Source organism: Geotrypetes seraphini, chromosome 14 (genome assembly GCF_902459505.1).
Source record: "Geotrypetes seraphini chromosome 14, aGeoSer1.1, whole genome shotgun sequence".
Lineage (NCBI taxonomy): Eukaryota > Metazoa > Chordata > Amphibia > Gymnophiona > Dermophiidae > Geotrypetes > Geotrypetes seraphini.
The window spans coordinates 57197094-57212371 of record NC_047097.1 but is presented as its reverse complement, the minus strand read 5'-3'; the positions used below and the strand labels follow the sequence as shown (position 1 = coordinate 57212371).

Sequence of the window (15278 nt, the reverse complement as noted above, 5' to 3'; positions counted from 1 at the left end):
TTTATAGAAGATGCCTTCGTTAACTGGCAAGACTTAATTTGAGATTCAACTTTCCCATAATTCTTCTCCAACTTATTTAATCTTATATCCTGGTCAATGAATTTACTCACAGCTTCCTCTGAAAATTTACTAAAAGGTGATAGATTTTCCTGTAAAGTCTTGTCCAATTTAGTGTAGCAAACATTATATCTTTTAAGGAAATTTCTTGATCAGTACAAGAATGCTCATTTAAGGAATGGTACGAAAAAGAAACGGGTGTCGGCATCTTTATGGTCCCCGCAAACAAAGTCTCAGAAGATGAGAAGTACCTGAAATGTCTTGACCTTTCATTTGTTCTTGTACCTCAATTTCAGTATCCAATTCCGTTGTAGAAAAATCCAATCTCTCCAAAACTGGTTGAGGGGGAGGGATTGGTGCCCCTGATGATAGGGAAAGTTTTGGAAGAAAAGGGATCCCCAATGCTGTCAAATTATCAGATAGAATAAAATGCCTGTCCATAGGATCTTTCAGTAACATTGGGGTTACTTTTCCCTTCGATTCTCCTTTCCTTTTCCCCATCTAAACAAGTGGAGCAGAGTTTCATGTTCCAAACTCCTAAAAGGCCCCTAAGGGGCAAACGTCAAGAAATCCTGGTCCCAAAAGACCTCTCTCCAGTGTCACTGAAGAGCAAGGCACCCAGCCTGATGCCTGGGGCTGTGTAAGGAATTTCTCCTGCACTCCTGCTGACCAAGGGAGCGAACGCAAGAAATCCTGGTCCCAAAAGACCTCTCTCCAGTGTCACTGAAGAGCAAGGCGCCCAGCCTGATGCCTGGGGCTGTGTAAGGAATTTCTCCTGCACTCCTGCTGACCAAGGGAGCGAACGCAAGAAATCCTGGTCCCAAAAGACCTCTCTCCAGTGTCACTGAAGAGCAAGGCGCCCAGCCTGATGCCTGGGGCTGTGTAAGGAATTTCTCCTGCACTCCTGCTGACCAAGGGAGCGAACGCAAGAAATCCTGGTCCCAAAAGACCTCTCTCCAGTGTCAATGAAGAGCAAGGCGCCCAGCCTGATGCCTGGGGCTGTGTAAGGAATTTCTCCTGCATTCCTGCTAACCAACGGAGGGAATGCCAAGAAATCCTGGTTCCAAAAGACCTCTCTCCCCAGCATACTGAAAAGCAAGGCACCCAGCCTGATGCCTACGGCTATGTAAGGAATGTCTGCGCTCCCCTGGCAGCTAAATTTTAATGCTATGAAATGCAAGGCTATGTATTTGAGCTGCAAAACCCTGAGGGAATGGTACAGTTTAGGGCAGTGTCTTGCAAACTTTTTCGGCCAGCGGCACATTAAATGCAGTGCCTTGGCCGGAAGGCAATCAGAAGTTGACGCGCTGCGAGAGGCATGTCCTGTAGGCAGTCAGCCTACGTGGATGACTCTCCTCCTCGCCAGTATGTCGCGGCACACCAGAAATCTTAGGAGGCGCACAGTTTGCGATACACTGGTTTAGGGAATGAAGAATTTATGTGCATGACAGAAGAGCAGGACTTGGGTGTGATTGCATGTGATGATCTTAATGTGACCAAGGTTGAAAAGGTGATGGTAAAAGCTAGAAGGATGCTAGGGTGCACAGGGAGAGGTATGGCCAGTAGGAAAAAGGAGGTATTGCTGCCCCTGTATAATACTCCGGTGAGACCTCATTTAGAATATTGTATGCAATTCTAAAGACTGCACCTTCAAAAAGATATAAAGAAGATAGAGTCGGTCCAGAGGAAGGCTGCTAAAATGGTGCATGATATTCATAATAAAGCAAATGGGGACAGACTTAAAGATCTCAATATGTATACTTTGGAGGAAAGGCGGGAGAGGGGAGATATGTTAGAGACATTTAAATATCTAAGTGGTGTAAATGCGCATGAGTCATGTCTCATTTGAAAGGAAACTCTGAAATGAGAGGGCATAAGATGAAGTTAAGAGATGATAGGCTCAGGAGTAATCTAAGGAAATACTTTTTACAGAAAGGGTGGTAGATGCATGGAACATTGTCCCTGAAGAAGTGGTGGAGACAGAGACTGTGTGAATTCAAGAAAGCGTGTGATAGGCACGTGGGATCTCTTAGAGAGAGGAAGAGATAATGGTTGCTGTGGATGGGCAGACTGGATGGGCCATTTGGACTTTATCTGCCATTATGTTTCTATGTTAAATCCTTAATTTCTGTGATTTGTTTTAAATGTGCTATTGAGTAACTTTTGCGTATGTCTACTAGTTTTTGAAAACATAAGCAACCGTTTCACATTTGCCTGTTCCACTCCACTCATTGTAGAGATTTATAAAATCATATCTCCTCTCAGCCTTCTCTTCTTCAAATGCGAGAGCCCTTGACTTCTAAAGCATTTCCTCCACTCACCCCATCTTTTCTTTTTAGTGCTAACATTGTCACAACAATAGGAAGGCTAGAAAGGTTTGAAGGGTTGAGTACATCACAGGGGTTGGCAATAGGGGGAGATGCAGGACCAATGGGGGGTGTGGGGGGGGAGGAGGGAGATGATACTGGACCACATCGGAAGGAGGCAATAGGGAAGCAGAGAATCACTTCATCCTGCAGCATTTAGTGGGGCAACGGCCCTCCTCCAAATCATATCCAAGAGCTTGTAGCAACTTGACTGGCTAGAAAATTCTGAAAACTGCCAACTAATATATAAACACAGAAATGCAGAACAAACAAAGCTAACGTGAATATATCCCGATTAATATGAAATCTTGATCAATGCAAAGAAGGGCAATCAACCATTGCTCTAGGATACACTTGTATGGCAAATATTCAAAGAAAATATAACACATAGTAATACTTAATAACATTAAAAGTACCTGTTTCTCCAGAATACGAGCTATTTCCCCAAGAGTCCTGTCCAAAGCTGATACTTTATTGTTTGCCCATGATCCACTATCCTGGATCTGACTTTGCTTGAGAAGATCTTTTGCTAAACGCTGCAACCTGCAACATTAAATAAAGGACAGAAGTCTGAAAATAAATCACAATGAATGGTAATTTTAAGATGCCCTTTCTGAAGCTTAAGAACATAATAGCAAAATAAATGACATGGTGGGTCAGGCTAGTATTACATCAAGCCCAGTATCCTGTCACCAACAGTGACTAGTTTAGGTCAGCTTAAATAGCTGTCACATCTCAAATATGAAATCCTAATTTAATGAAACTTTTTGAAAAGGATGTTTCAAAACTATCATCTCATTTTATAAACAGATTTGATAGTCTTACTTGAACAAAATGATCAATGTCGAAATGTATCTAGTGCAACTACGATAGAGCAATTAAAGCTGCTGACAAGGTGGGGTCATAATTGTGATAGATAGGGATATATATTACTGTGAAATCAAGGGGTAACTTGCTGATCAATTATTTTATCAAAGTATGGCTCAAGCTCCTACAATGTGAAATTTAAACTGAAACCCCCACCCCCCCAAAAAAAAACCTATGATGTAGATCACAGACTATCATCCAAAAGGAATGTCAGTTTAAGCTCCTATAACACCAGTGATTTATACATTACCAAAAATTGACAATAATTTATTAAAGTCTACTGGTTATCTCTGCTAGTTTCAATTTTCAAAAATAATATTTTTAACCATTTATTCTCAGTATACCATCTCATGTAAGATTCCAGGTATGATGATCCAGCTGGAAAAATGTAATGCCCTTTTGAAGACATTTGTTTGGAGAAATGGGCATGGTGCTGGAGGGCAGTGGTGAAAAATACTGCACATGATCTAAGGAATGAGAGAGGAAGAAATGTTGGACTCATTGAGGGACAGAGAAAGATGTTGGTTGGGGAAGGGAATGAGGTCCAGAGGAGAGGAAGCATGCAGGAGACAGAAAGAAAAATATTGGATGCACAGTCAGAAGGAAGTGCAACCGGAGATTCATGAAATCACCAGACAACAAAGGTAGGAAAATAATTTTATTTTCAATTTAGTGATCAAAATGTGTGTGTTATGAGAATTTATATCTGCTGTCTGTATTTTGCACTATATTTTTTTGTTTTTAAATTGTTGTTACTGAGGTGAGAATGCATATTTTAAAGTCATCTGCCTTGACCTCTTTGAAAAAAAAAAAAGGAATATAAATGATTAACATTTTCTCTGCGTACAGTGTTTTGTGTTTTTTTTTTTAATTTTGTGGTTACCATTATGTATTAATAAGATATTATGTGTATATGAAAAATGGATGGAAAAAATTGCATTACAATTAGTACTATTATTATGAGGGTGGATCAGGGGCGGAGCTTGGGTGGGGTACTTGGTGGGTATTTGTTGGGCTTAGAGGGTACTTGGCTTGAAGAAGTTGAGAAACACTGTCTGTGCTCTTCAATCTTTCCTTGAGGGCGGGAAGAGTCCCCTTGGACTGGAAAACAGCCAATGTAATCCCACTCCACAAAAAGGGCTGCAGGACGGAGGCTGAGAATTACAGACCGGTGAGTCTCACATCCATAGTGAGTAAACTCATGGAAACGCTAATTAAGCATAAATTAGATACGATCCTGGATGAGAAGAATCTAAAGGATCCCCGCCAACATGGATTTACCAAGGGCAGGTCCTGCCAATCCAATCTAATTAGTTTCTTTGACTGGATAACAAGGAAACTGGATGTGGGTGAGTCCCTAGACGTCGTTTACTTGGACTTTAGTAAAGCTTTTGATAGCGTCCCGCACCGCAGACTATTGAACAAGATGAAATCAATGGGACTGGGAGAGACATTAACTACATGGGTCAGTGATTGGCTAAACGGTAGACTTCAGAGAGTGGTGGTGAATGGTGCCCCTTCCAAAATGTCAGAGGTGATCAGTGGAGTGCCGCAGGGCTCGGTCTTGGGCCCGATTCTCTTCAACATATTTGTGGGAGATCTGACTCAGGGGCTTCAGGGTAAAATCACATTATTTGCCGATGACGCCAAACTATGCAACATTGTAAGTGAGAACACTTTACCAGATAGTATGACGCAGGACCTACTTCTATTGGAACACTGGTCCTCAACTTGGCAGCTAAACTTTAACGCTAGAAAATGTAAGGTCATGCACCTCGGCAGCAGGAATCCATGCAAAACTTATACACTTAATGGTGAAACCTTAGTTAGGACCAAGGCGGAACGTGATTTGGGGGTGATCATTAGCGAAGACATGAAGACTGCCAATCAAGTGGAGAAGGCTTCTTCAAAGGCAAGACAAATGATGGGTTGTATCCGAAGAAGCTTTATCAGCCGGAAGCGCGAAGTTATTATGCCGTTGTACAGATCCATGGTGAGGCCCCATCTGGAATATTGTGTACAATTCTGGAGGCCACATTACCAAAGAGATGTACTGAGAGTTGAGTCGGTTCAGAGAATGGCCACCAGGATGGTCTCGGGACTCAAAGACCTCCCGTATGAGGGAAGGCTGAATAAATTGCAGCTATACTCACTCGAAGAACGTAGAGAGAGAGGAGACATGATAGAGACGTTTAAATATATCACCGGCCGTATTGAGGTGGAGGATGATATCTTCTTTTTTAAAGGTCCCTCGGCCACAAGAGGACATCCGCTGAAAATCAGGGGTGGGAAATTTCATGGTGACACCAGGAAGTTCTTCTTCACCGACCGAAAGAGTGGTCGATCGTTGGAATGAACTTCCGCTTCAGGTGATTCAGGCCAGCAGCGTGCCAGATTTTAAAAGGAAATGGGATACACATGTGGGATCTCTAGGGAGGTAATAAAATGTAGAGGGGATACACATGTGGTATCTCTAGGGGGGTAAATTCAGGGGGTGGGTTGTTAAAGTGGGCAGACTAGATGGGCTATAGCCCTTTTCTGCCGTCATCTTCTATGTTTCTATGTTTCTAAAGGATGAAAGATTTCTACACAAGTAAAAACACCTAGAAAAACAAGAGCTGGTATATGATGACATGGACATATTCAAGACAAAAAGAAGTATAGAAAAGACACAGTCAAATTCCAAATGTCAAAGTAGCAGCAGCCAAAAGACAAACCAGTGGCTGTCAACTTAAAAGAAGTCTATTAAAAAAGCAATCTTTTATGATAAAGGGTGTTTTCTGTCCTACTATATAGACATTCTAGTAAGAGACCAAAATATTTTGGTAGCTGACTCCCTGTATCAGGAGCACATTAGGTCCTTGAAATAGAGATATGTAACACACCTTAGAGCAAACTGCTCAATGCATAAACGTTGTCTCCATTGGGCTTCTTGTGACCAGTGTGAGTTTCTTCAAAAACAAGCTAAAACATACTCATTTTGATAAAAACTTGATGCCAACACATGTTGGGCTTTAACTTGATCATCTATATTGTAGGACAAAAAGCACCCTTCGTCATCAAAGGTTGTTTTTTCAATAAACTTCTTTCAAGTTGACAGCCACTGGATTGTTTTCTTCTTTGACATTCATGACATGGACATGCAAATGTTTATCTACTCAGAGAGGCCTCCTCTGATCTCAGAACTTCCTCAGAAAAGAGGAATAAAATCTTTATGAATTCCACTGAGAGCTGGTTATGGTCTTTTTTCACTCAGAGAATAGTTAAGCTCTGGAACTCAGAGGATGTGGTAAGAGCAGTTAATATTGCTGGTTTAAAAAAAAAAAAAAAAAAAAAAAAGTTTGGACAAGTTCCTGGAGGAAAAGTCCATAGTCTGCTATTGAGACAGACATGGAGGAAGCCACTGTTAGCCCTGGATCGGAAGTATGGAATGTTGCTGCCATTTGGGTTTTTGCAAAGTACTTGTGACCTAGATTGGTCATTGCGAAGACGGGATACTGGGCTAACTGGACCACTGGTCTGACCCAATAAAGCTATTCTTATGACAGACAGGCTTTAATTTGCTTTGCTTGCATGATGCTGAGCATTACAGTCTTGGTGCAGTAAACCAGATGAATCTTTTGTGATGTTTACTTACAACAGTATTAACTTTTAGGAAATGTCTTTCACTTGTCCGCTAATTTATAGTATGTATGTAACAAAGAAAGGCTATACAAGTGCATGTATTACATATTTAGAGTTGTTCAGTAATTTCTTCTTAAGTTCTGAAAACCATAATCAAATTAAGTACAAATACTTCATGTTTGCTGAAAAAGAAATAACTCTTGGTCAGAATCCTTGACTAACAGCCAAAAGGTTTCTCTGTTTCATCCATTAGTAACCTTCACCATCAAGCTAAATAATCATAAAGGTTAAATAAACATACTTTGTAGACAGAACTTTATGTAACCTCTAATTTTTAGAATATTCTTCCTATCATTACCTACTTTGCATCACACCACTCTTCTATGAGCTCCAGTGCATCTCACAATACATCTAATTTAAGGTTCTTATCAGCAAGGATTAGATTATTCATGCTTCAGTCATTCTTATCTTAGGACTCTACTCATACAGAATAATTGCTTACCTTTAACTACTTCTCCAAGGATATAATTTTTAACTGACATAACTGATGGGGTATTAAGCTCCAGTTCTGGAAACTTCCCAGACTGTCACATTTAGGAGGCACATAAATCACAGCAACTCAGTTCAATATCCTTACCTTTCCAAAAGATTCTTGTTTCCTTTTCACTTTTTCCTACTATTTCTTCTATTTGGTATCTGTCTAATTGAAAAGTCTACCCATCCTACTTTCACTTAACACTATGTGCAACATTTTTCATAGAACTTGAAATTACTCCAAAATCCAAAGCATCACACTTTCCCCCCAAACTTTTGCTTTCATCTCTTTATATTTAGCTATGTATCTAAACTTTATCAACTACCACTTGTGATGATTTTCAGATTTTAATTTCCTTTATCAGAGGATTTTACACTTGTCCAGCATACTCTACGTCAGGGGTGTCCAACCCGACCATGTGCCCAAGGCCCCGCCCCCAGGAGGGACCTAAGGCTCCCAGGCCTATTCTGATTGGCCCAGGCGCCTTAGGCCCCACCAGTAGGCGGAGCTTTGGGACGGATGGGCCAATCCGGTCTCATTCCGTCGTTGGCTGCCTGCCGGACAGGCGGGTTTGGCTCCCGTCTGTCCGGCCAACTACACAAAGGTACGGGGAAGGGGGGGGGTGTTGTGGGGGTCGGCCAGGGGGGGTCGCGGGTCGGGTGGGGGGGGGCGGTCGTTGGGGGGAGGGGGGTTTGCGTCGAGGGCAGGAGGGCCTGGGATCCCTCCTGCCCGTAATGTAGTGCGGGGTGGGGGTCGCCATGGCCAGGAGGGTTTGGGCTCCCTCCTGGCCCGAACAACTAGCGGGGGGGGGGGGGGTCGCCAGGGACAGGAGGACTTGGGCTCCCTCCTGGCCCGATATTGTCGGGGAGTTGGCGGGGCAAGAGGGCATGGGCTCCCTTTTGCCCCAATCGTGTCGGGGAGTCGGGGGGGCAAGAGGGCTTGAGCTCCCTCTTGCCCCGATCGTGTCGGGGGTGCCGCGGTTGGCTGGGGCAAGAGGGCTTGAGCTCCCTCTTGCCCCGATTGTGTCGGGGAGTCGGGACCGCCAAGAGGAAGCAGCAGGACACCGGTAGGAGCTTCTACATGATGGGAGAGTCGGGAGGCTGTAGGGGTGCGAGCGGTCCTTCAGGGTGGGGGTGCAGATGAGAGTGCGTGCGAGCGGTCCTTCGGGGTGGGGGTGCGAGCGGTCCTGCGGGGGGGGGGGGGGGTGAATCGGACGTCGGGGGGGCATCAGGCTTTCAGGGTGGGGACAGGACTTCAAGGGGGAGAGGAGGGTCGGAGCGGGCGAAAGGCGAGTCGGGGTGGCCAGAGTCGGGGCGGGCGAAAGGAGAGTCGGGCAGCATGCGCGGTATACGGGTGTGCGCGGTATATAAAAATTTCTGTACATAAATTTGTGTTTTTCGCGTGCTATACCCGTGTGCGCGTTTTACACGGGTGCGCGTTATCTACGTGAAAATACGGTAATAAGATCATACTGTGCACTCCTGATCACTCTGAATATGCTACAAAAGACAACTGTACATATTTCTGAAGGAATGTGTATTGATATGTCATTTATAACAGTCCTGCAACGTTTATATTTAGAAGGCCAGATCCTACTGACAGGAAAACATACAGGAACCACTTCTGAGCTTACTTTGCTTTATACGGAGAGTCAGAGTTTGAGTTCTTTGCTTCCATCAAGCTCTCATATTCTTTGGCTCTGCAGAAAATCAAAATCAAAAAGCTAAGTCTTAATTGACGTACAGCACAATGTGTGACACCAATTTGATACTGCACAGAAAATACTGAACCAAACGTTGATACACTAAGGACCTGTTTTACAAAGCCGCGCTAGCGGCTGCTGCGCGATAACGGCCCCGAAGCCCATAAAGAGATTTAAAGGGCTTTGGGGCTGTTGCCGCGCGGCTTTGTAAAATCTAGAATCTGCATATACAATGTACTGACTCTGTATATAAAACATGTATTATTTCATATTAGCTTCCTTACTTTTTTTTATAGAAATAAGGTCAATCCCAAGAGGTAAAACCGCTACCCTGGAACTGAAACACACATACTCAAACAAAAAATGTATACAAAATGATTTTCAAAAATTGCAATACACAATCACATTAGAAAGCCTTATCTCTAGTCACATTTCCACTGGAAAAGCACAATGCTATTTTTGACCGGTTGTACAACCGGGAAAAAAAGGCCTTTTTCACAAATATTAAAACTCATAGTTTTTCTAATACATCTGCAGGTATATTAAAGTTTTATGAGATACCAATGAATGTATGATATCTTTACACACCTCACAAGCTACAGAATACAAAAATAAATACCTCTCTGAATGAATAGATGTTTTACTTTGGGAAATGTAAGCAAGTCTCTGCAGCACAAACCTGTTCAGACACTTAAAAGTATTTTTGTTTACATTGGCCTCATGCCAAAGTTCTGGAAAACTTGAGACAATACTTCTTTGCCACTGCTTAGCCTGGCTCCAGCTTGCCTGGGCCAACAGGTGAAAGCCATCATCAGTCCATCAACCTAAGACAGGGCTCATTGCAGCAATCTATTAACATTTAATACATTTGGCACAAATGCTAAGAAACTTGAGATATGCAGAAAATTTAAATGCTCAGTTCTCAACTACAGAAGCTTTATTATGAAAAAAAAACCCTATCTTACCCAGCGACAAATGAACTCTTCTAAGCTATCCAAGGAAGCCACCAAGAGCAAAAAAAAAAGGAAAAGCTGACTATAAACTACAGTAGATGCCAATTCTTCAGAAAAACAAAAAGGGTTGCTCAGAAAAGATATACCTGTATGTCAAATCTCACACTGTCCAGGAAAGGCAGTACAAGAGAGGTGTTATTGAGTAGCTATGTTGGACTTTAATCTCTAGCCTAAATCCTTTAAAATAATAGGATAGATAAACTAATAAGTCCTTTCAGATAAATGACAGAATTTTATTTGCCCTGATCTTTGAGATTTCTTAAGAAGGCATTCTGGTGGAGGGAACAGGGAGATGGTTAGAGAGGAAGCTGAAACTATATTCACATTTTAGATTCAATTCTTTAAGCAAAAGAGTTTAAGTGTAGGCACAAAACAAGCCAAGTCTTGAAACAGTCATAGCAAAGCTGCTGGTTTAGAAGACACCATTGTAATGCCACTGCTGTGACTACCAATAGTCTCCAGTACTGGATTCAAACCGATGAAAGATTCCAGGTCCCAGTGGTAAATCGTCCTCTCAGCACTTCAATCTCTAATCCTTCAACAACCTTTCTGAGGTGTAAAATTCCCATAAGTTCAGCAGGTCTCAGGACTCTTGATGAGAAGAATATCTCAAGAAAATATAACTCATTTTATAAATACTGACAAATCTTTGTTCGTTCACTCCTATGCACTGCTGGAATCTCATCTAAGGCTTTTATTTTGGCCCAGTTCTTTGTGGTCAGTGCATAATTCCCCTGATAACCATGCAAATGCTGTGAAAAATTAAAGGCCAGACAGCAGAAATACCCCTTGAATCCTTATTGCTATGTAGCAGCTGGGACTAACATTCTCTAAAATCTCTAACTTGGTGAGACGTTCTACAGTGCTATGTTACATAGAAGCATGATGGCAGATAAAGGCCAAATGATCCATCCAGACTGCTCATCAGCAGTAACCATTATCTCTTCCTCTCTCTAAGAGATCCCACGTGCCTATCCCACGCCTTCTTGAATTCAGACCTAGTCTCTGTCTCCACCACTTCTTCCAAGAGACTGTTCCACGCATCTACCACCCTTTCTGTAAAAATAGCATTTCCTTAGATTATTCCTGAGCCTATCACCTCTTAACTTCATCCTAAGTCCTCTCATTCCAGAGCTTCCTTTCAAATGAAAGAGACTCAACTTGTGTGAATTTATGTCACATAGGTATTTAAAAGTCTCTTATGTCTCCCCTCTACCATGCCATGTAGATATTTAAAAGTCTCTTATATCTCCCCTATTCCGCCTTTCCTCTAAAGTATACATATCGAGATCTTTAAGTCTGTCCCCATACGCCTTATGACAAAGACCATGAACCATTTTAGTAATCTTCCTCTGGACAGACTCCATCTTTTTTTATATCCTTTTAACGGTGCAGTCTCCAGAATTGTACACAATATTCTAAATGAGGTTTCACCAGAGTCTTATACAGGGGCATCAATACATCTTTTTTCTAGCATCCTTCTAGTTTTTGCCGTTACCTTTTCAACCTGTTTGGCCACCTTAAGATCATCACATACAATCACACCCAAGTCCTGCTCTTCTGTCGCGCACATAAGTTCTTCACCCCTAAACTGTATTGTTCCTTTGGGTTTTGCAGCCCAATTGCATGAACTTGCATTTCTTAGCATTAAATTTTAGCTGCCAAATTTAGACCATTCTTCAAGCTTCGCTAGGTCTTTCTTCATGCTATTCACACCATCCAGGGTATCTACTCTATTGCAAATTTTGGTAACATCTGCTAAGAGGCAATTCTTACCTGACAGCTTTGTATACAAGACACTGAAATCTGTAGCAAACATAATAGCATCAAATGAAAAGATGGCAAAAATAATTTAACTCTTTGGTTCTGATTTTTGTAAAATTTTCTCAAAACACAATGGGAACATAACATAAGTAAAACAGGCCCTTTCTCTTGTTGACGTATTTCTTTTGAGACAGAGTTCAAATTAGGCATTACAGAGCATTGCCACAATGGATCGCATTCAAATTTTCCAAAGTACATATATCAAGCAATTATACTTATGCAAAGACTTCCCTAAGTTGTCTGCTCCATTTGTTTCAGATGCTACCTCTGTAATCAAAAATCTTTGAACTACCGTACTGTCATAACCTTTCCTATTTAGTCTTTGGCAAAATGGCTACTCTGAAATCTTTCTTTGAGAATAGTGGGCAATGGTGGGATGCTAATGCTGAACCTATGTAAGGTGCTCATATGATTGCTGGCTAGCATATCCAAAGCATTTGATTTTTCTCAACTGCCTATTTTTGTGGATGGCATTTTTAGTAGATGTATTCTGTAAATTTTTCTCATGAAGCTAAGTCTGTGAACAGAAAATTCTGATTATTGCTTAGTTCCTTCAGTAACAATACAACGTGCCAGCGATGCAGGAGTACGGTAGGGTCTTTACATGATAATTATTTCTGACAGCTCAATGCCCACCTGATTCTGAAGGACATTGTTGGTTTAGTCTGACTATCCTTTTGACTCTGCATTGAGCATGACAGAGCCTTTTGTTCCATAGTTCCTGCTCATCTATTCCAGGTTGCTTACATTCCATGATGTAAGCTGCTCTGAGCAGTGCTGCAGCTGGGGATCTTTTCTCTTGAATTTCATAATTCAGAATTACTGGTATTACCCAATGTCAACACAAAATGTAGAAGAAAAGCTGTAACTACTAAGCCTGGAATGTAAGGTAAATGAGAGGGCAGTGAAAAACAGATAATTTTTTGAAAAGGAAAGAATTATAGAAACACAAATGAAGTCAAACTCTATCAGAAAGGTTCATGTGAAACATGTTTTTCATATTAGACACAATATACCACAAAGACAGATGCAGCCAATTTTGTTTTTACATCTTTTTGTGCTAGGGTATGAAAGGTCATGGTCTACATATAGCTGTGTTGATATGCCTACAATTATAGTTTATATTCAATATGCTGAGAGGTCTCTAAATGAGGTCAATGCTGCTGACTAATAGGAGTTTGCTCTGTACAACAGGCAGTGAACTAAAATACACACTTCACTTGCTTCAAGACATCAACAAGAAAAACTGGGACACGTGGCCTTCAGGTAAGAAATACAATATACTGTAATATATTGCTTATATTCCGCTGTTTCCATGCAGATGTTCCAGATAGATAGTCGATTACAGGGAAATTACAGGAAAGAACCAGTCAACAGCTGAAAATTATAAAGATTTTCATTGGGGGAGGGGGGGATTCCAGGTAAAATAATAAAAATCATACTTTTAATTTTAACAGACACAGGCACTGGAATTATGAGAATATATGATAAGGCATACTGAGTAAGACCAAGGCACACTGAACTCATCATTCTATCTCTGACAATGGCTTGTCTGGGTTACAAATACCTGACAGATTTGAAAAAATAGATCTGTTTCCACAGATACATAGTGCGCCACAGCCTCAAGGAAAGCAAACAAAATGTTGGGTATCATTAAAAAGGGTATCACGACCAGGACGAAGGAAGTCATCCTGCCACTGTATCGTGCAATGGTGCGCCTGCATCTGGAATACTGTGTCCAGTACTGGTCGCCGTACCTCAAGAAGGACATGGCAGTACTTGAGGGAGTCCAGAGAAGAGCAACTAAGCTGATAAAGGGTATGGAAAATCTCTCATATACTGACAGACTAAAAAAGTTGGGGCTGTTCTCCCTGGAGAAGCGGAGACTTAGAGGAGACATCTTTATTTTCTCTTCTTTATTAATTTCCAGGTACTTTAGTTAGATTGTGAGCCTTCGGGACAGTAAGGGAATTTTTAAGTACCTTCTTACTTCTCATTTATAATCTTAATGTATATTTTCTTCAAACCGCTTAGAACCTAACGGATGTAGCGGTATATAAGAAATAAATTACATTACATTACATTACATGATAGAAACCTTCAAGATCCTGAAGGGCATAGAAAAAGTAGACAGGGACAGATTTTTCAAATTATGGGGAACCACAAGTACAAGGGGGCACTCGAAGAAATTGAAAGGGGACAGGTTTAGAACAAACGCTAGGAAGTTCTTTTTCACCCAGAGGGTGGTGGATACATGGAATGCGCTTCCGGAGGCTGTGGTAGGCAGGAGCACGTTACAGAGCTTCAAAGAAGGTTTGGATAGGTTCCTAGAGGACAAAGGGATTGAGGGGTACAGATAGGAGTAGAGGTAGGTTATAGGGATAGGAGTAGAGGTAGGTTATAGGGATAGGAGTAGAGGTAGGTTATAGAAATAGTCAGGGACCACTGCTCAGGCAATAGGCCTGATGGGCCGCCGCGGGAGCGGACCCCTGGGCGAGATGGACCTCTGGTCTACCTCAGCGGAGGCAACTTCTTATGTTCTCTCTAAAGTCTACCTGGCTAAAAAAGATTTTTTTCCACCAGACACTTGCCCAATCCTTTTTGAACTTACTTGTGTAAGACAATTTAACTATACCATCTAGCGCAGGGGTAGGGAACGCCGGTCCTCGAGAGCCGTATTCCAGTCGGGTTTTCAGGATTTCCCCAATGAATATGCATGCGATCTATTTGCATGCACTGCTTTCAATGCATATTCATTGGGGAAATCCTGAAAACCCGACTGGAATACGGCTCTTGAGGACCAGAGTTCCCTATCCCTGATCTAGCGAGATAGATTCTACTACTAAATTATGGTTTGCATACACATTTTTTTCACTGATCTGTTTTCAATGTGCTTGTTGTTAGTTTCTTTAAGTGTCCTTGTGAAGGAGTCTATAGAAGTGTTTATCAACTTCTTCAAGCCAAGTACCCCCTAAGTCAGGGGTCTCAAAGTCCCTCCTTGAGGGCCGCAATCCAGTCGGGTTTTCAGGATTTCCCCAATGAATATGCATGAGATCTATGTGTATGCACTGCTTTCAATGCATATTCATTGGGGAAATCCTGAAAACCCAACTGGATTTCAGCCCTCAAGGAGGGACTTTGAGACCCCTGCCCTAAGTGTAACAAATATCAACCGAGTACCCCCAGCCCAGGCTCCACACCTGACTCCATAGTACTAATTGTAATGCAATTTCGTCCATCCATTTTTCATATACACACACCCAGACTGTGGGTTGGGATTGAACACCTAA

General features: G+C 41.9%; 1 protein-coding gene across 4 annotated transcripts in view; it reads right to left on the bottom strand.

The window, feature by feature from the left end:
• The window catches only part of SCAPER (S-phase cyclin A associated protein in the ER), a 392992-nt gene that overhangs the window by 219364 nt on the left and 158350 nt on the right, over positions 1-15278 (bottom strand). For all 4 annotated transcript variants that reach the window (XM_033920795.1, XM_033920797.1, XM_033920796.1 and 1 more), the window contains 2 exons: positions 9083-9148; positions 2840-2966 (listed from right to left, as the gene is read on the bottom strand). In XM_033920795.1, coding sequence (XP_033776686.1) covers positions 2840-2966; positions 9083-9148 — 193 coding nt within the window. The remainder of the gene's footprint in view (positions 1-2839; positions 2967-9082; positions 9149-15278) is intronic.